At 42.2% G+C, this 19,879-nt stretch overlaps 1 protein-coding gene across 1 annotated transcript in view; it reads left to right on the top strand.

The window, feature by feature from the left end:
* The window catches only part of LOC311499456 (MAM domain-containing glycosylphosphatidylinositol anchor protein 2), a 177,125-nt gene that overhangs the window by 63,966 nt on the left and 93,280 nt on the right, over positions 1 to 19,879 (top strand). Inside the window, exon 3 of the mRNA XM_084560433.1 lies at positions 6,602 to 6,776. Within this exon, the coding sequence (XP_084416559.1) occupies positions 6,602 to 6,776 (175 nt within the window). The remainder of the gene's footprint in view (positions 1 to 6,601; positions 6,777 to 19,879) is intronic.

Raw genomic sequence — 19,879 nt, 5'->3', positions numbered from 1 at the left:
GCTGCATTTCGGTGCCCCAGTCACTCCCACTATATGGATATACGCTCATCTAAATATCTCCCGAACAACTACAAATTACACAAAGATATATGGGTGAGTAAACAATTGTATTTTATGCCAGAAATAAGGTCCAGATTGTAAAAAACAGTAGTTCCCCTTTAACTCTTCCCTCTTTCAACAGCAAATTAATCAACATCGATCAATGAGTTATATCTCCCATTGTAGCAGACTAATGTTCTTCATCCATGCTCTCCATTAGCTGTGCTAGCCAAGCAACTCATCCATGCTTTGAGCTAATGACAATGCAAACATGCTAATGGGAATGGTGTGTGCAGATGACCTCCACAGATGAGCTTCGCAGAAGTGTTTCAGAAAAAAAATAAAATAAAAAATGACCTGATTATTCTGATGCTACATGAAAATGCTACACGGCACCACCTATTGTTTAGGGAAATAGTATGAAACCCTTGGCATCAGTGTGTATCAGCTCATTCGCATGTGTGCATCGTTGCAACTAACCAAACAGGTCCCATCTTTCCATAATGCTGACGTCAAAAACTGCACATGCTCCCTTTATGGTTATTTCACTTCACTACGGGAAACTTGATTCAACTAAATTAAGTGGCAATCTGTCGACGATTCAAACAAAATGTCTCTTAGGCTCTCTGAATATATGATGAGCATTTTCCCATTATTATAGATTAAAGCATTTACTGTTTAAGTGGAAAACAAATGGATCGTTTAATTGAAAAAGGAAAATATTCTGTATGAAGAGTCATAAACCGCTTCCCTTGTTTTCTCATTCTCCTCATGTACCTGTATCTCTGTACTGGCTCTTCGTGGGAAAGGATAAGACACACAATGTATCTCCCCTCTAGTAAAAATCCAGTTTGTACCTTGTTAGCATTTCCACGTGGTGTTTATTTTTCCATATGCTAGAAAACACATCTTGAGCTAGATAAGTCAACACCGTGACAAACTGCAGTGCACCAGTGACACATTCAGATAGCCGGGGCTTCATATGTCACAACGCTAAGGGACCAATCATGTCAACCTGCATGATGAACTAGATCTTCCTCCGCGTTCAGAGCATTCCTGTGCGTTCAGAGCATTCAACGGCCCTGCCGCATGTTTATCTTCAAGAGGTGGCGCCTCGTCAGAGATGACGTATGGAAACAAGGTTTACCTTAGGAACTCTCTGTTAGCGGTTTGACAACAGAGTCAAGTTGAGGCTATAGTCTCGAGACTCAATTCCAGCTGCCCTCTCTCTCACCCCTTCACTGGTACTATCAAATAAAGGCGTTCAAAAATAAGCGATAGCCTACCAAAATACAAATTACTTAGTGATACATGGACTCGCTCATTTTCCAGTTCGAACATACACAGTATGTCTAAATTACTTGAGTACAGCAGCTTGCTATTGTGTAACATAGAGTGGTATAACAATGGTTTAGCAGAGTCGAGCAGGAAGTGGGAATGCTGCTCGACCTGCAGGTGAGCATCAGTTACGTAGGAGGGGATAGAAGTGGGGGGAAATTTGCATATTCATGTCCATCCATCCACACTCATTACTTAATGAGGCTAAGGTGTGAAGGCATTATGTAACGAGAGAAATACCCTTTGAATACACAATACGGATGAGCAGAGTTGGGTTTTTAGGGCTTCAACCAATGCCAAGAGAGGAACTCTTAGCTTTTGCAGTACCTCTCCTGCTCTCCATGTCTTTTTTTGTGATATTCTTTTACTTATACTTATGGAATGGAGACATACAAAGAAAAAATGCATGAATGAGAGGCAAAACAAGAAAGACAGAACATTGCTAATTTGGTATTTTGCAATGATATGGCAATAATAGTATAGTAGCTGACATATATGACATAATATGAAAAGAGACAATTAATACTGTATTAATGTACTAACAGTGATGGATTATAGTAATACAGGTGGGTAATGGAGGATTTGTGTGGTATACATGCCCACACACACACAGATACTGAAGAAAGAAACAAACAAAAGCATATATCCTGAGAGATTAAATTGTGGGAACCGGGAATAAGGACCATTACGGGCACCAGAGTGGAGTAACAGGGTTAGGTCAGGGTGCTCTCCGTTTCTTTATTGGAGACTAATGTGTCTCTTGTCTCTCTTCCATCCCTCTGTACGGTATGCAGTGTTACAATGGTGTTAAAGTCGATTAATGAATTAGATGCTGATCATTTTTAGTTTGATAACTGAGTCATTTATCAAGCAAAACTGGTTCCAGTGTCACAAATTTGAAGATTTAAGAGGAAATTTAGTGAACAGATGAATCCATTTGGCCTCGGACTCATAAGCCTTTAAAGCCATAAATCCTTTGTCTTTATCACTGTGATACTCAAGTCTGTTTCAGAACACCCCGCGGTCTATGTATAGCTTTATCTGTTCATACTTTCAGGGTCACTGTTCTCCACATCCGTCCATTGTCTTTGATGCTATGAACAGACATCAAAGAGTCCCTGATGATGAAGCCATCTGCCCCCGTCTCCTCTGCCCTGGCCTCCATCCATTATGTCCACACTACTTTGTTTGAGTACCAGGCTGCAATAGCCAGCAACACCACATTGCAAACACCTCTTTTTTTTTTTTTTTTTTCTTTTTTTTTCTTTTCAATTATTGGCCGACCAGATTCAACTCGCGGCGTCACAGGTCAGCAAGTACAAATAAGCTGACCTCAGGGCCTTGGGACATTTCACTTTATACAGAGCAACTGGAGTATATGATCTATTTTGGATTCTCCCCTGACAGTTTGCCTTCAGTGCTGGTGTCTTTAGCAGATGGCGCTTTTTTGGTTTAACCTTCTATTTTTTTTTCATTGTGTGCAATACAACTGACAGTATTGCAACAGTATCTCAGAGTTTTCCCTCAAACTACACCGCATCCGAGGCACCTGCAGCCATTTACACTGAATCTTCCTGACGGTGAATTTAACAGCAGCAGTCAGACATACTGTATGTTCCTCAACACAGGCGGGAAAATAAAAGCTGGTGCAGTTTTTATTTTATGTACTGCTCCCGTTCTGATTCTCATATCGTCGCCTTCGCTGCGCCGCATCTCTTACGGTCATTCGATTTTCATGAGGGCCAGTGCTTTCTAAATCAGACCTGTAGAGTATGTGCGCCCCCAGTTTGTGATCTGGATCCCCCGCTGCTTCTTCTGATCACTTGATTGTCATCCTCAGCCACACTTGTCTGCGCCGCTGAGCAGCACAGACCCCCGTCGGCGCCTAAAAGAAAAGATGGCAAGCAATTAGAAAACCAGCCTGTAGTGGGGGAGAGGGAAACGTCACAGCAGGCATTGTGGGAGAGTCACCGAAAACGCGTGCTCCGGCATATGATCCCTGCATAACAACAGGCGCTGGGCGCATTTTAATTAGCTCTTGCCGTGACATCGCAGCATGTGCGGCCTCAGCAACTGCTAGGATTGTTAGTCGGATGCTAATCTAGACGAGCTTTCCGTGTGAGCAAATGTTGATCTTTCTTTTGGGATGTCTGATTTGAAAAAAGGAATTCTTGTGTTGACTTTGCTTTTCCCCGTGGAGCGGAGTGGTGTCAAGAAAAGTAGAATATGCAAAATGTGAACTCTTAGGGTAAAAGAAGGAAACCAGACCCCATTTACATTTTCTGCTAATATTATATGCATGCAGTCTCGAGGAAAAGACGGTATTCATATATTTCTGACATAGAAGAGTTGCAGCGTGGTACATGGCGGGCAGCTTAATTATTCCCCAGTGTATAATTGCAGGTATCTTATGAGTTTCGGCTGAAGTGCGAAAAGCAAAAATAGCCACACAAAAAAATAATTTAAATAATTAGCCGGGCTGTCAGTGGGCTAGGAGGAGCAATTATCATATTTCTCAAATCCACCAGCTCCTCTCAGATCAAGAGTATTTGCATTGCACTAAGGAGAGTGAAGAGGGTCAAACTGTTCTCACCAGGCGTACTTCAGTACTCCCTCTGTGGGCCGAGGTGCTCTGATGTAAAAAAGTCAGAGGAGTGGAGGAAGGAAGATAGCCTGAGGGTACAGTGAGAGTTGAAAGCTCACCAATAATGCAGTCTGCTGCCCCCGTGAACAAACAAGGGCCACTTCCCCTCTCTAAGCATGAAGAGTTATTTGAATACCCGCCTCTTAGTGTCGCTCCAACAATGCACTTATTGATACCGCGTTTACCTAAAACTCAAAGCTCTTTACACAAAAGGCAAAGTAAATGGCTGGGGGTATAAGCCGGCCGAATATTGAATTTTGCTGAGGTCGCCATAAGCCAGCTCGCTTTGTATTTGCATGAAGGAATCCGAAGCAGTGTAGGAGAGAATCCAAACATCTAATTTATGCTCATAACTTACTTAACTTGAGGCCTTGTTTTGCTGAACTCATGATGTCCCTAACTGTTATAATAGGGCAGCAGATTTTTTTCCAACAATGGGGCTTTAGCATCGATCAGTTGCTGAGTTTGGGCTTTTTCAGGGAGCGCTTTCTCCCAGTGTTTCTTGATGCATTTGAATCAAGCCAAGTGAATCCTCTATTATGCAGTGTGTTCATTTAGACGCATTTATTTTTAATGGTGATATATCCACTTGCAGACTGTGTAAAGGAATGGGACAGAGTCTGGCTAGAGACTTTTTTTTGTCATTTTAAAGAGAAGGATGTCGATGAAGGGAGGAAGTAACGCACACACAGGCACGCACACATTCACAAAGCCTTTGTATTCCAGTGTAGCTAATTTATTTCTACCACTCCAGACAGTAGCACCTCAAGCAAAACTGAGAATCTAAAACTCCTCTGATAAACCTTAACTTTTGCTGCATGGGGATTCATCTCCTTGTCATCCTCTGCCCCCGAGCTCCGGAAGAGCCTCTGCAATATGGTGTCATTATCAGGTTTTGGGCCACCCACCCTTTCATTTCCTTCCTCGCGTCTGCTTGGAAGATGACAAAACTTTAAACTGATATAACCTTGGGCTGTTGTCGTCATGGTTAAAGCCCCACAGCAAGAGCAGCACAGCAGCAATCTCTGTGATAGCACCCAATCCCCATCCCTCCATGCAGCGGTATCCCTGTTCCATCTGATACTATCTCTGTAAAATGGGATGTTATCAGTATCCGAGATGATGCTATCACCATACAGTGTGGAGATATTGGATTCTAATTCATAGCTTCCCCTGCCTAGACAGAGATATGCGAGGCTCTGCAGGCAAAGCCAGTCCATCTGTGGCTTACTTAGGATGAGGGATTGAATGGAGCTTTATGCTTCGTGGTTCTGGCTGCGTGGCCCCCAGGCCAGAGTTGTCACAATACCTGTTCATGCTGTATGCTTTAATGAGGACAGGAGAGGGAGATGATGGAGAGTCAATTACAACCTCATGTTGGAGAGTAACACTATTTCACCTTTCATTACACCTCAATGCCATGGGCTAACTGGGTCTCATCAGTTAGCAAAAGGTACTCATGCTGAGAAGGCCACGCCGAGGTCGGTCTTGTGTGGAACGGAGGGAGGCGGGAAGTCAGGGGAAGATTTTCAGCCATCAAATCAACACTTTACGCTGTCATTCCACAGACGGAACATTTCAGCTGTTCTATTTTAAAACAGGATGTTCTTCCTCAGTCGCCTGTGCATTGCATTTGATACGGAATCTGAAACATGAGGATGTAGCAGACAGGAGCACAATTACTTCATTTTAATTTGCTGGAATTTCTCAAAGCGGCATGGAGATTGGATTTACCTCATCTGCAGAGAGACCCAGGCCATTATATGAAACAGGCTTCTATTAGACCAGCCTTTGTTTCTGTTTTCCTCCGTTTGACATATTCCATTATATAAGATTCCTGCTTTCTCATTTGCTCCCGTTTAAAAGGAAAGGTTGGTGATTTTTCACGGCAGACGTGTTGACGTGTCTGAGCAGGAAAGACGCAGCTGATGACCCAGTTCAATGACAGAATAGGATGGAAAGCTATTCTCATGCCAGTACATTAAATATGAGATGCTTAGCTTAGCTTAGCACAAGGACAGGAAACAGGGGATTTAGTGACAAAATATGCCTAGAAGTACCTCTATAGGTCAATGGTCAACACAGTGTTTCATATTTGTTTAATCCACGTAGAAGCCAAAGTGTAATGACACATTATGGTTGTGACTATTTATTTGTCATGCATAGTAAATTATTACACTTTTATTTTCTTGCAACCTTGCATGAAAACCTCAGTCACGAGTATTCCAGTCATGACTGTAGATGTACTTACCTGTCATCATAAAATTTGTTCAAAATTTTTCATTCAGTTCTGACTCACTTTACTCCAGGGTAGAAACTCTTTAGTAGATGTTTCACATTAAAAGCCTTCTTGTGGCTCAAAGTGCACAATCCCTCTATTTAGTTGTCTGCTGAGTGTTGAGTTTTATTGACAGTAGCTTTACAACAATTTGTTCCTGCTATGAGTCTGGATATTATTTTTTTATTTTCTTGATGGGTATTGTGCTGATTTCTTACCTGAAGCTGCGTCTGTCTTCAGTCCACTGCATGCTCACCAGAACTAAAGAAGAACACTTCATTTATGCCCTTTCTTCTTCGCAGATCCGATGGACGAAGACGGCTGGCAGTGTGTCGGACCGCTTCCAGGACTCCAGCGTGTTCAACGAGACGCTGCACATTGCAAAAATCTTGAGGACCCAGGGAGGTCGCTACTACTGCAAGGCTGAGAACGGCCTGGGTTCTCCAGCTATCAAGTCCATCAGGGTGGACGTCTACTGTAAGTGTCTATCCACGATGTCTCAGTGGTATACAGAGACCTCATGGATATTTCTCTTTTGTCTCTTAGATTGCAAAGCTAGAGATTAACTGAAGATTTTACCCAATTTATACACAAACACAACCGCCCACCATCGCTTCACATTAGTGAGATTTTAGCTGTTTTGTTTCTTGGTCATTCTTATGAGGAGGGTTTTCTTGATTATCCGTGTCTTCCTGGTTTATAAAGAAATCCACACAAGGCAGACTGAAAATGGTAAATTGCCCAGAGGTGTTACTATCAGAGTCTATATGTGTGTTATCCTACTAAGAACTGGCCATGGTGTCGCTTTGTCTTCTGCCTAATTCTTTTCTAGGCTTGATTCCAGACAGCCATGACCCTGAAGTGGTTTCTGTTCATGGTTCTGATTATGCAAGTCGGCCTCTTCGCAGCGTAGTAAAATTTACTATTGTAAACTGCTCTGTACAACTGGCTTATGAAATATGACCCATAAGATTGCGTGCTTTCGTATTAAATCAATGAATCAAATTCTAAATTTAAAAGTAAATGAAACACGTGCTGTAAGAATAATTTTTAACTTTGCCCCCAATTAATTAAGAAAAGCCAGTGTGAACAAAGACAGATGGAATACAGATGTAACAACATACAGCCTCAAAATAGGAATGTTCCATTAATCTGCTGTAAATGAAAAAGAGCCAGTACATCCACGGAGACCCTATCGCTCTCCTGAGAATGTTAATTAAACTAAAACGCTTCTGTTACCCTGACACAGTCATCGACTGTAAGTGCAACCTCTCTATTTTTAAAGTATGTGTACGACAAACTGTGAAGGCTCATTAGCATTCGTCGCAGAAAACTGTGATTTATCGTTATTGTTTTTATTGATTTGGCATTGATTGTCCTATTTCACCTCGTGAGTGGTCGAAGAGTGGCCAGACGCGGCAGTCGCCACCGCCCTGTCTTGGGCAACCTCCAGTCTTATATCTTTATGGCTGTTTGTGCAGATGCAGCCAAATTCAAAGTTTATGCCCAATGAGAGATATATAGGTGTGTTATAATGAGCCATATAAAGGGCAGGTCTCTACTGTTTCAGCTTTAAGAAATTCTACTGAGATAACATTTAAAATCATGTGCTTAGTTCCTTTGAAAGATCTCTAAGCTGCCTCCTTAATTTTTCACCACTGCTTCAGCCTTTTTTTTTTATGCCAAGCCAATAGGAAGAAAAAATAATTTTGCTGTATCTTTGAAAATTGATGACCCCTCTGCATCATTTTCAGTCGCAGAGGAAAGAAAGAGGTAGTGGAGTAGAGCATTTTCAGCACTAAATACGATGCACTTGATCCCTTTCCAGTATAACTTCCTTTGATTTGATGAGCGTTTTGGAGTGGTTAAACACTGGTCTGTCCTTGTAGTTTTTATAATTTGATATATGATTTTTATAATCTTCCACACGGGGATCTTTGTAGGGCGTTCGCATAAACATGTGGTAACAGGCAGCTTTCACTCAACTGGAAGAGTATTCCCGCTTCTGCATTGTGCTTTATAGAGTGAGCCAGTTCTTGTGTGTCTTCTCCACTGCGTGGGAGACAGTAACAGACTCTCACACTGAAAAGCACTGGTACAGAGGTGGGGTAGTTAACCACATGTAGCCTGCAAGTGCCAAATGAACCATGAAGTCCTCAGTATTTTTTACTCCTCCGAAGACACGTTTGTTTTTGAGTGTGATATTGGCTCATTGCTGTAGCTGCGCTCAGACTATGGGAGCTTTAAAATGGTCGACAATTTTAAAATCAGGTTCCATCACACATTTAAGGAGAAACTTAATGCAACCTTCACCCCGCACGATCTCAGGGGGAACATGGTGTCTTTTCTTCAGAGAGACTGAGGGGTCAGATTTTAACTGTCAGGTTTATTATCTATGTACAGTATTATGCTAGCCAAAAGGCTTGAGTGTTTGCTGTCACCTGACAAGACCGTCAGCTGCTCTGTGTCCTTGTGGACTAATTTCTCCTACTTGCCTGTGATTCATCATATATTCTCAAACTATCATGTCATCATAACCAATCATAATCATCATCTATATGTTGTATTTGTATCATCATCAGATTCTACATGTACGCTTTAGTCAGATGTATGTATCTATGACAGATGTATGTTTATCTCGTCCCTCCCATCCTTTCTCTTCTCTCTCTTTTCTGTCTCTACCCGGCTGGCCTTAGGCACATGGGTCCCTCCATATGAGCTGGATTCTGCTCAAGGTTTCTTCCTGTTAAAGGGAGTTTTTCCTTGCCACCGTTGCCTTCAGGCTTGCTCTGAGGGTTTCAGGCTGGGCTTCAGACAGGATGTTGTAAAGCGTCTTGAGAAAATTTGTTATCGACACTATATAAATAAAATTGAATTCAATTTCTTTCATTGTCTGTTGTGAAAGTACTGACATAATCATCCAGATTTTAAAGCTTGTAATTAGTGTGTTTAATATTGACGAGGGTGGCCAAAGGTTCAAGTGTGGATCAGTAAACGGTCACATCACACGATAGTCTAAACAGAGCCTTGGTACTGAGCAAACCTAGGACCAGATATTTCAGGAGAGGGGAACATTGGGACCCCAAAAGGATCCTCAGATAGTCAGCCTGAAAGTGCAGTAATTCACTTCACTGAAGCTTGGTGCTCCAATACGAGGTAAAGAAGACACTATTGCCTCCGTTGCAGAGTTTTCTTGATAGTTTTTGCGACAGTTGTTTTCAGTTTAACAATGGACAAGACTTTATGGAGGAAGATTAAATGGTTGGTTTGGCAAAAGCATGTCTATTTATTTCCAGTAAAACGTATCAATTACCAGGTCGCCAGTGATCCCCTAAGCTTTTCTATGGGAGAATATATGTGTATAAATGCTGCGCAGTAGAATACTGGGTATTGCCGTCACTGAAATAGATCAGAATGAATGTGAGTTTCTTATCATAATGGAAACTTCTACAATATTTGCATTACCTCAAAAACCAGCTTCTTGTCTCAGTAATTTATCTCTCTCAAGCCCACAGGAACGGTGCTGGGCTTGTACAGGGAATTAGCAGTGGCCAAGCTCCTTTACTGTGAAATGACTTTATTATCCGAGCTTGATCTATTTAGTATTGTGACATTTGGAAAGTCTAGAAGAGCCATATGACTATTTTAATCCCTTATTTTAGTTCCCGCATGTGGGAAAATGTTCTCTCCAGTGGTTTGTGTACGAAGGAAAACAATGTCCATGGCATAGGGTCCACAGTCTGTAAATTGTGCTGCAGGAAGTATAATATTCTAGTGCATACATGACTTAAAAACTTTCATTTGAATTGGGCACCATCTTGTAATCTTGTAATCCAGTATCCATTTCTTCTTTATATACTCTTGAACTCTCTGTAGTTCTCTTCCCCGTGTATCACCCACAGAATACTGAGGACAACGTGAACCGCCTCTCCTCCTCTCGCTTCTTTCATGTCCCTGTCTTATTCTCCTCGCTGTGTGAGCCTCATTCTTGCAGCTGTTTATTTGGACTGACACCGGCACAGGTTGCGGAATTGAAGCTTATTTAGAGATTGCTTGCGGAAGGCCTTAGTGGTGCAGGAGGTCGTGGCTGAATGCATCTCAGCGGCGGACAGTCTGGAGCCTTGTTCCCTTCTGTGCACCATTTCACCTTGGCTGCACTAAAGAGCTGGAGGAGCAGACGTGGAAATGAAGCCAGATAGCTCACGGGAGGCAGAACCTGAGGATGGTCAGAGAGAATGCTCTCTTTCAGTGAGCATCATCATCATCTGGCGTTTTAAGGTCAGAGTTTTCATGCTGTTAAGGGCAAAAGAATGATCGTGTGTAATGTTCTAAATGTGCTATGAGCTGCGTAATCTTCTGTCTACTCTATTTATTGTTTAAGCAGTACCTTTCATACGTACACCACACAGCAGTTAAGTATAAATAATAGTAGTTAATGACATTTAAAAAGGCGATAATAATAATTTAGTATGTTAGTGTTGTACTATCATTATACAGTGATATGAATAGTACAGTGGAATAAAATAATATAATCAACATTGTCTTTTATTTTATTTCCTATATGCAAATGCATCAATAAATTAGGAATATGGTGCATATACATATATATATGCGCAGCAGCAAACTGCTACCCTTATTATGTCCTTGCATCTGGCCTTGTAACGTTGTATGTGTGTTCTTCACGAGCATTGTGTTATGTTGCACACCCAGCAAAAGCACATCAGTCCTACAGAGCAATGTTATAGCTGTCCCCCGGGGCCGAATTTAATTGATGAGCCTCTGCAGTAAATGCTATTTTTAGGAGTTTGCAGCTACAATTTTAATTAGTGTTAAAATTGGTGTTTTGGTACTGGACCTCCCAACAGTAACACCTTGAATGCTGTCTCTTTCAAATGTTTCTTGACATGTTTCTTATTCGAATCCCTTTTTTGTTTCTGATAAAACGAGACAAGCACGTACAATGGGCCGCATCGTCTCTGCTGTAGAGGGAAGGTTGACTCCATAACAAGGCACACGGCCACCGGCATGTTTAACATTAACAGGCGCAAAACCTCAGTGATCTCTCTATAGCTGCTTCCTTTTACCGTTTTCTTACCGGCATCCTGAAATCAAGGGTCTTGTTTTCAATCTTCAAAATAAGATATGATTCATATGTGCACCTTTATTGGATCAGTGAGTGCTTCCTGAACCCCCCCCCCCCTCCTTCCTCATAAAGGCAGCCCCAGCCTGTTTGACTCTGTTCCAATTAAATTTAATATAAAAGAAAATGGAGGTAATTACATGGAAATATAGATAGATAGACAAGCAGAGAGACAGGGAGAGAGAGAGTAAAAGTTTTCTTCAGAGCTGTCTCTGAACAGCCAACCAAATCAGAGAGGGATAATTAATGGTAATAACTGACCTCTGCAGCCCTGAGGAGCTGATATTAGCCATATAGCCGGCTCAAAGATAACCTATTTACAAAGCTCAGAACCCCGTCTAAGCACATTTTATACCTGCTGACACCTCAGTTGCGTTTGTCCACAGTTGGGTCTGTGGGGAAGGTCCTCTGCAAAGTTAATAAAGAACCTTGCCCAACTCCTACACGGATCGATTTTAAGCTTAAGATGCTCAGTTCTTTTTCCTACAGGGGAGTCTTTTCAGTGTTCTCATTTAATTTCGGCTGCATTAATTTTGCTGCAGCATCTAATGTTTCACTGAGTGACTGATGGGGGAGGGCTTAAGAGTTCTTCAGGGGCAGCTTATTGCAGGCTCAGAGAGTTCACCAACCATCGCCAGCACAATATATATATAAAAGAGATTTGGCCGGAAGGTGAGCTGGGGAAAATGGCCCCCCTGAAAAAAAAAACTAAACTGGCAGGAAGAAGTTTCGAGGGAAGAACTGTTCCCATCCACTGTGTATGGTCGCTACATTTGAGCTGTTTTTGCCCTGTGATTCATGATGCTTATTGTGAGCATTTTGTAACGATTATCTGATTCAGATTGTTTTAGCTGACTAATTGATTAAACTCAAAATTAAACAGTGATAATCAAGAAAGTAAAAGTTCCAAACGTTCAAAGGTTTAAATCTGATGATCTGACACTTTTCTGTCTCTAAATTTTAGACTCTTGTTCAGACCATTCAAGCTTTTTGAAGCTATCCAGTGTTTCCCCTAGGTTTACAGCTTTGAGGGGGCGGAGTTTAGGGGGCATGGTTTAGGGGGCATGGTTTAGGGGGACTGTGTGTAATGATGCAGATGGACACCGACATGTGTTTCTTCCAGTGGTGGGCCGTGCATTTTCCACCTAGGCCTTCAGTGACCTCCAGCCTCCTTCAGAACTCCTCTTAATATGATCGTTATGACTCCACTGCTGTAGAAACCATCAACAACATACGGATATCCAATAAAACAGGAGGTTGCATCGTAGACAGGTATCTCATATAGCACGATGAATGCCATTATTAAAGCAAGAATCTCACTTGGAACCATCCATCCTCTCACTCACTGCAGCCACCGCTGTGCTACAGCTGTGCACCAGCGCCACATTCGTCAAATCATCAGTTGAAGTGGAAGCATCAGTGTCGGCCCAATAAAATGGCAAAAATATACATACAAGATGTAAATATAATTAATTTTACTCACCAGAACTTAAGAAACAATTTAGAGTTTTCCTCATAGCGCTCATAGTTGCTGACCTGAAAGTGGCTGACACACCCTTTCCCCAGCTGGGTCAGGCTAGCTAGCTCCAGGGCTGGGTGGCATTTTATCAAAATTTTCTTCAAAGTCTGCCCTTGAAAATGTCTTTCTAAGAAGATCTGCAACCAAATTGATAGCCTGTCCTCCTTCCGCCATTGTGAGTTCAAAACATAGCTATCAAAACATTAACGGGGGCGATTTGCTCATGCAGCTCGCAACAGATGAACATGAACCTCTAGCTTGACTTAAACAGAGGGGCTCTCTGACCCTCCAATCAGAGGACATGACAATGCTGACGCTACCGTGGGCCACAGAGAAGGCCTAAGAATACGAACTTGAAATGTGATTGGTTAAAGGAACAGCGTCCTTACAATGTGTTTCAAGCTTCACTGCCATCTGCAGTTTTAATTGTGACCATTTCTTAACATGCTAGTCCATACTGAAAATAACCGTGCTCTCCAGTTTGCTCTGATAGACCATTTAATCCAGTGCAATTCTTTTACTGGTGTTCAACACACAGGTGGTGGAATAAGCTCTGAGCGAGTGAAACAGAACGATTTCAGCCGATGGGAAATAAATGACGGTGTCTTAAACCTGCTCAGTCCAGGTCAGCATTTACTGTGCAGGGTTTGGCAAGGAATCGCTTTCAAACTCTCTTTAAAATGGTCTGAACAAGCTCTAAAAGTGAATAAATTTAAGACGCACAGATGCAGCACAGAGACGAAGAAGAAACTGCCAAGTTTGTCAGAATGTTTTTTTTTTTTTTTTTAACAGTTAAAAGAAAATAAGAGGCACCTTGAGACTGTTTGTCCGTATGCTTATGCTGGGTGGGTGATATTGATGTTGTGTGCTCAGTCAGCCAGTGTCTGTTTGTGTGAAATAGTTAGATGCCGCAGATTGTGAAAATTGTGAAATAACAACCCACTGGGCTGTAGATATCATTTCACTGAGGCGTCCACACCCATCTTCACTCTTCCCTGATATTTCTCACTTCATTCCCTCAAAAGGATTACAATAAGACAATAGCCTGCTTTCTCTGTGTTATCTGTGGAGGGACTTACGCAGCCCTTACTCCACACTGCTGGTGCAGAAGCCAGAGAATTTTAATGAGGACGCTGTGTGTGTATTTTGTGGGTGTTTGTCGACACATGGGCCACATTCTGAGCGCGAATCATTTTTTGGCAACTGCGGCGTTCATCTAGATTCGAGACGTGTGAATGTGTTTGTCCGTGTCTTTGTGTGCTCATGCATGCGAAAGGAAACAAAAATAGAGGCTGCCCATTGGGTTCAAGCACATGCTTATGCATGAACACACTCTCCACCAGCGAGGTCCTGACTCACACAAACATGTCAGGGGCTTAACTTGTCATGGCATACGCCTCCTCGGCTGTGCAGCACTGTGCAGCGGCGTGCGGTGGCGAGGCCGACTTGGGGGGAGTGCGTCTGCTTTGTGTTTGCCTTCCCTCAGTGGAGTTCATGAAGGAGCTCGGAGACCAAACAGCAGCTGATGGTGTTTGTTTTGCGGACGTGCTGGCTTTGCTTTATCCAGTCGGTCAGTAAAAACCGACGCTTCCTATCTCGTCAGGTGTCCAATTCGTGCCGCCCTGCATCGGTGTGTGCAAATGTGTGTGGCAGAGCAAGAGACAGAGAAAACGTTGACTCGCAGAAACACAGAACATGGTCGTAAAAACTCAGACCGAGGTGTATGCAGTTCCTGTTAACTCATACAGCATATCCCTTCATTACTGGTGTTTGCTCTCCGTGCTTGTATTTATGCACCCCGGAGAGACTCTTCTTAAGTGACTGGGTAACATATTTGGGTATATGCAGAGGGAAGTGAGTGGGTTGGGGATCTCGGGGGAGCCTATTGATTAGTGGGTTCAGTTGGATGGAGCAGGTGCCTGAGGCTGGTTCAATAGGTTGAGTTATGACTCAAACTGAAGGAAGATGCAATTGTTAACTGGTGAACCGTCTTCTCATTTATTTTGCCTGTTTCATGGTTAAACAGATGATCTATCTATCCCCTGGACAATACTTACAACTTGGGCAATTTAGTAACACTAATTGTTCCCTATCCTTTGCCCCCATAATATTCTTACTTCTCCAAGGCTTAAATTACAACTCGTTAACAGATCTTATAAGTTAAAGTTTCTCTCCTCTTGGCAATGCCTTTTAAGGTAGTACACATTTTGTGGTTCTGCAGAGTCATTTAACGTTGTGAAATAAGATTTGAGATTTAGGGATAGGGCTCAGGACTAGGGAAGTGATGTATCTATGTACTTCTAAGCAGCTATTTGAGCTAACATTAGCTGCAAAAGTTGACTTTTTAATGCTTCCACCTTCATTCCTTAGGCGAAAAGTCAGCCTCTTTACCAGCTGATGATCCGTGTGGAGGATCCATTGAGCTCCTTAACCCTTGCCCTGTGTACTAAGCAAAAATCTGAGATCAGACAGTTTTATTTTTCTGTTTTACATATTCGCTCAGAGGTTTATAGGTGAGCACTGAGCCTCAAAATAGTCACCTTTTAATGTTCCTGTTGGTGCTGCTGCGGTTTGAACTGTGAAACAATGCGAATGTGCTAGTCGGGAATGATTGTTTTATTCAACTCGTAACACAACAAATGAATGTAGCAAGCTAATGATAGTGAGCTGTCTGGGTTAATGTTTTCACCTTATGCTTTTGATCCCTACCATTCACACTTTTTCCTCCCACATTTCACTCGTAATATTAGTCCATAAAAATCTCACACATCTCAAAAATCCCCAAAACACCTTTCGGGCTCGGTGAGTTTTTTTTATTTTTTTTTGCATCTCTCACTTTGCTCCACAACTTCGGGTCTATTGCAAAGTGAAACGTCCATAAAAAATACAGCACTCGATGCCGTTAACTCTGTAACAGATTCGATTAATGAGGCTTGCCAACAGCCTCCTCCCGCGTCTGAATGTAATCCAGGTGCCAAAATGTTAATAGGAGCTGAAGTTTTGTTTGTTGCTTCCAGCTGTTTGCAGGAGTCTTTCCTCTGAGTTTACTAAATACCTTTAACGGTCGTACAGCAGCAGGATCACACTCTGGATCCGTCTGTGCAGCTCCAGAGTGAGAGGGGTTGCTTTATGCACGTGGCACGGCGACTTCATTAATTGATCATAATGATTAATGGTACCCAACACAGGGACGGGATCATTCAGGATTAAACAGCAAGTGGCATTCTGGATGGCTCATCTGTCACACACAGTTTCATGGCTTATGAGCTATATAGTAAAATTAGTTATTTCTGACCTGTCGAGTTTATTATTGTGGGTATTTTTCAGTGTTGCTCGTTAAATTCAAAATCTAGGCTGCAGTATTGTGTGCATGAATGTATTTCTGAACCCCTAATATTTAAAGCAAACGAGAAAACGTAGCAACAGCCAGTAAGCTGTGAGTTGTAGTAGATAAATTATCATTAAACACTGACAGGATTTGGAAAATGATAAATTCATGTAATAAAAAGATTTAGTCAACAACACAAACAGTGTGATTTAGAGTGATATATACTAATTATTTGGGATATTATAGTGTTGTGGGAAGTGTTACCCCTCAATTAAACCATGGCCTCTCTCCTTTCAGTCTATATAAAGGTTCAGCTCTCTCAAATTGCTATTCAAATCCTAATTTTCTCGGTGGCCTTGTGTGGTATCTGCTGCATTCACCCACATAGTGTGTGCTTGTTTCCATGTTTTTAGGTTTGTAGCTGAATGGAATTCACAGAGCCATGTCAGCCTCACTTTAACCAGTAGTAGAAAGTAGGCAACCCTGTGTTACGGTAATTCTTCTCCTTAGTTTTGTAGCAGTCACAATGAGAGGACCTTGTTAAAATTGAAAAATACCTGGATCTCTATGACCCAGCATATTAAAGTGAGATTTAAAAAAAAAAAAAAAAGAAAGACAGAGATGTGTGTTCCCTCAGGTGAGAGATCAAGAAAATAACACACAAAAATCCAAGGCAGCGCTCGCTTCATGGTGCATATATTTGGAGCGTTTTGCAGTCTTTTCTCATTATACCCCGGTTCTTACTCCCAGAGATTTCTCCAGTAAATGGGGTGATGCAGATTTCAGCTGTCCTCACCGTCAATAGTTCCCCGCGGACTGTTTCTTAACCAGAGAATACTCCCATGAGACATGTCGATGGTAAAATCTGTGGATTATCTGTTCAGGTCTATTGTAGTTGGCGCCGACTCTGAAAAGAGATCTTACATTTTTCTTTCATGAAACACTTTGAATCGGCAATCCCGAACAAAAACTCTAGCTTGAACCACTTTTCCGCCCCCGATGTGTTTTCACTTCGCCCCCTCTGTTGCACAGGCATCACATCACACATGACAGGATGCTGCCTTTCCCAGCTGGCCTTGAGACAAACAATAAAAAAAATAAAAATAACAAATCATCCATAGTCCATGCAATGCAAAAGTTATTAGTGCCAGAAATGCTCTGACAAACTCCGTCTTAGCGTCTCTGGACAATGTGATGTGTGATCCTGTGATACGAGGCGATGCATTATACAATTTTCTGAAAAGATCCCATAATGTATGTAGACAAAGATATATGTGCCGCGCCTCTAAAGTGCTTTTGGATGTAAATGACCTGGCGTGATGAATGGTGTGATACAGCACCGGTGAGTTATCTGCGCCTTGTTTGAATCAGGACAGAATGAATCAGCACATTATGTGTACATTATGTAAATGTTTGCTGGTGTGGTTAATGGAGGTAAAGCCAGTTCACGACTGCCCATTACTCTTTCAAGGACTAGCTCTGGGGAGGGGCCTTTAATCAGATTAGTGGAGTCAGCCTCGTCTCTTGCTTTTGTTTTTCTCACCGTCAGGAGCTTAAAACATACTACGCCGTGTTTGTGCTGGGTATGCTAATGTGATTATCTCTTGTAGCCCTTCATTTGGATCGGCTTTTTGTTTTTTAGCATCTTCTCTCTGAGCGAGGAAAGGCAGCAGTGGCAGAGAGCCATATTTGTTTTAGCTTTTAGCCAGTGTTTTTGAATAAAAACTTTAAAACTCCAATCAAAAGCTCTGAATACACATTAGAAATCAGGATGGATATTGATGGTACTGAGCTGCATTCAGGGACTGCCTGGGAATCATATGATATTTGATGAAATGTCATGAGGACAGCATTTAACTGAAATATTGTGGTGGAAATGTTTACATGGAAATAACAAAAAATCAGAACACTCCGGGTTGGTCAATTCAGCATCTGCAGATGGGCTCACAGCACAGATAAAGCACAGATCACTGAGAGTGGCTAATGAGCAAAGAGTACACAGTGAGGATTTACTTTAGACTCCCCATATACTGAAGGTCGCATTGTTCACTCGTCTCCAGTCCCTTTTGTGGAGCCGCAGAGCAAGAAGAATAACATACAGATAACAGTGTAATTCTCAACGGACCTATAGTTCAAGGCATTATCTCAAAGAAGTCATATAGAAAGCACAGGAAGTCCTAAGATATCAGCAATAACTCGTTCGTTCTCATCCATGTGAGCTCACTGTTACATGCAGGTCATTGTGGAAAAGAATACAAGCGATTGTGTGATAAATTTCCATTACAGTACCATGCAGAGCTTATGTTTGTATCTTGTTACCAAGGAAGGACGAGGAGACAATAAATGAAATCTGAAGAATTTCTAGACAGTGACATGAAATGATTGCAAATAAAAAGAGAAATGGCAATGGCTGTGTGATGTTGACACCGCCGTACAGAACATTATGCCATGCATAATAGGCACCGTGAAATGTTCTGGGACATATCACAGTTAGAGATCAGGCATAGTATGGGTCGCCATTAATCTGTATCAGCCGGCAAATCATTTCTTACAGGGCCTTGAGGAATCAATATGGTTTAACAAAAACCCCTGAATAATAAACATGGATCATTATAAGATATTTGTAGAGTAATTGCACTGAACGTGGCAAGGCGTGTTTGCGTTGCAGTTTGTCCCACCACAAGGGGGAGATCACTGGCTAGAGTTTCTGAGCTGCTACAGAGATGTCTTTCAGAGAAAAAGTCACAGCTGGGTTTGCCTTGTGTGGCATCTTCAGCGAGCGCGACAAAATCTTGTTTGTCACTCCTGAGCAGAATGACAACTGCCTTTAAGTTGACATGTTTTCCTGCGTTCGATGGGCTTTTGGGAGAGGCCGAGGCCGGTGACCGACCGGTCTGGTGTGCAGTCACCAGCGTGACATCGCTGTCAACAGAATTTGACCGTTACTTCAAACAGCAGATGACCCAAGAAATGGAAAGTAATGGATCCCTGACCCAATTCTGCGAATCGTCCATGTCACTGCAGAGAGGAGATCAACTCTTCAAACTTGTAAATGCCGGAGGGCTGGGAAGTATGTTTGACATAATACCTCTGCCTGGATGTGGATGTGGATGAAAGTCAAGGCAGAAAATTCTGAGATGTCCATTTCCAACGTCATATCTCTGCGCAGTGGGTTTTTCTGTGATGTATCCAAGAAGTAACTGGACACTGAAAAGGCACTTCAGATCCTCAGGTCCTTTTCTCATCACCCTGTGATGGGACCTCTCAGGAAAGCTGGCCCCAGTCTCCCACTGATCAGGGATTCAGTGATTGGAGTGCTGTGTGTTTAACATCCAAGCACAATGGAATGGAACCAGTCTGCTGTGCAAAGAAGATTGGGGACCCTTGATACTGGATACAGTAAACACCTTTGTTGCCCAGATTGAATGTCCATACCAGCTATTATGCTATAAGGCCACCCTTGGAGATTCGGTATTTGTCAGGATGTATAAATGCAAATTCAAAGAGATACTATGATGTTTCATACATCAGGTATGTCAGTGTTCAAACTAGCATCAGCCAACTGGAGGCCGACCTGCTGTTGAGAACAAGGT

Source organism: Chelon labrosus, assembly GCF_963514085.1.
Source record: "Chelon labrosus genome assembly, chromosome: 14".
NCBI classification, from domain to species: Eukaryota; Metazoa; Chordata; class Actinopteri; order Mugiliformes; family Mugilidae; genus Chelon; species Chelon labrosus.
The sequence above is the reverse complement of the archived record's forward strand: the minus strand, read 5'-3'. Positions and strand labels throughout refer to the sequence as shown.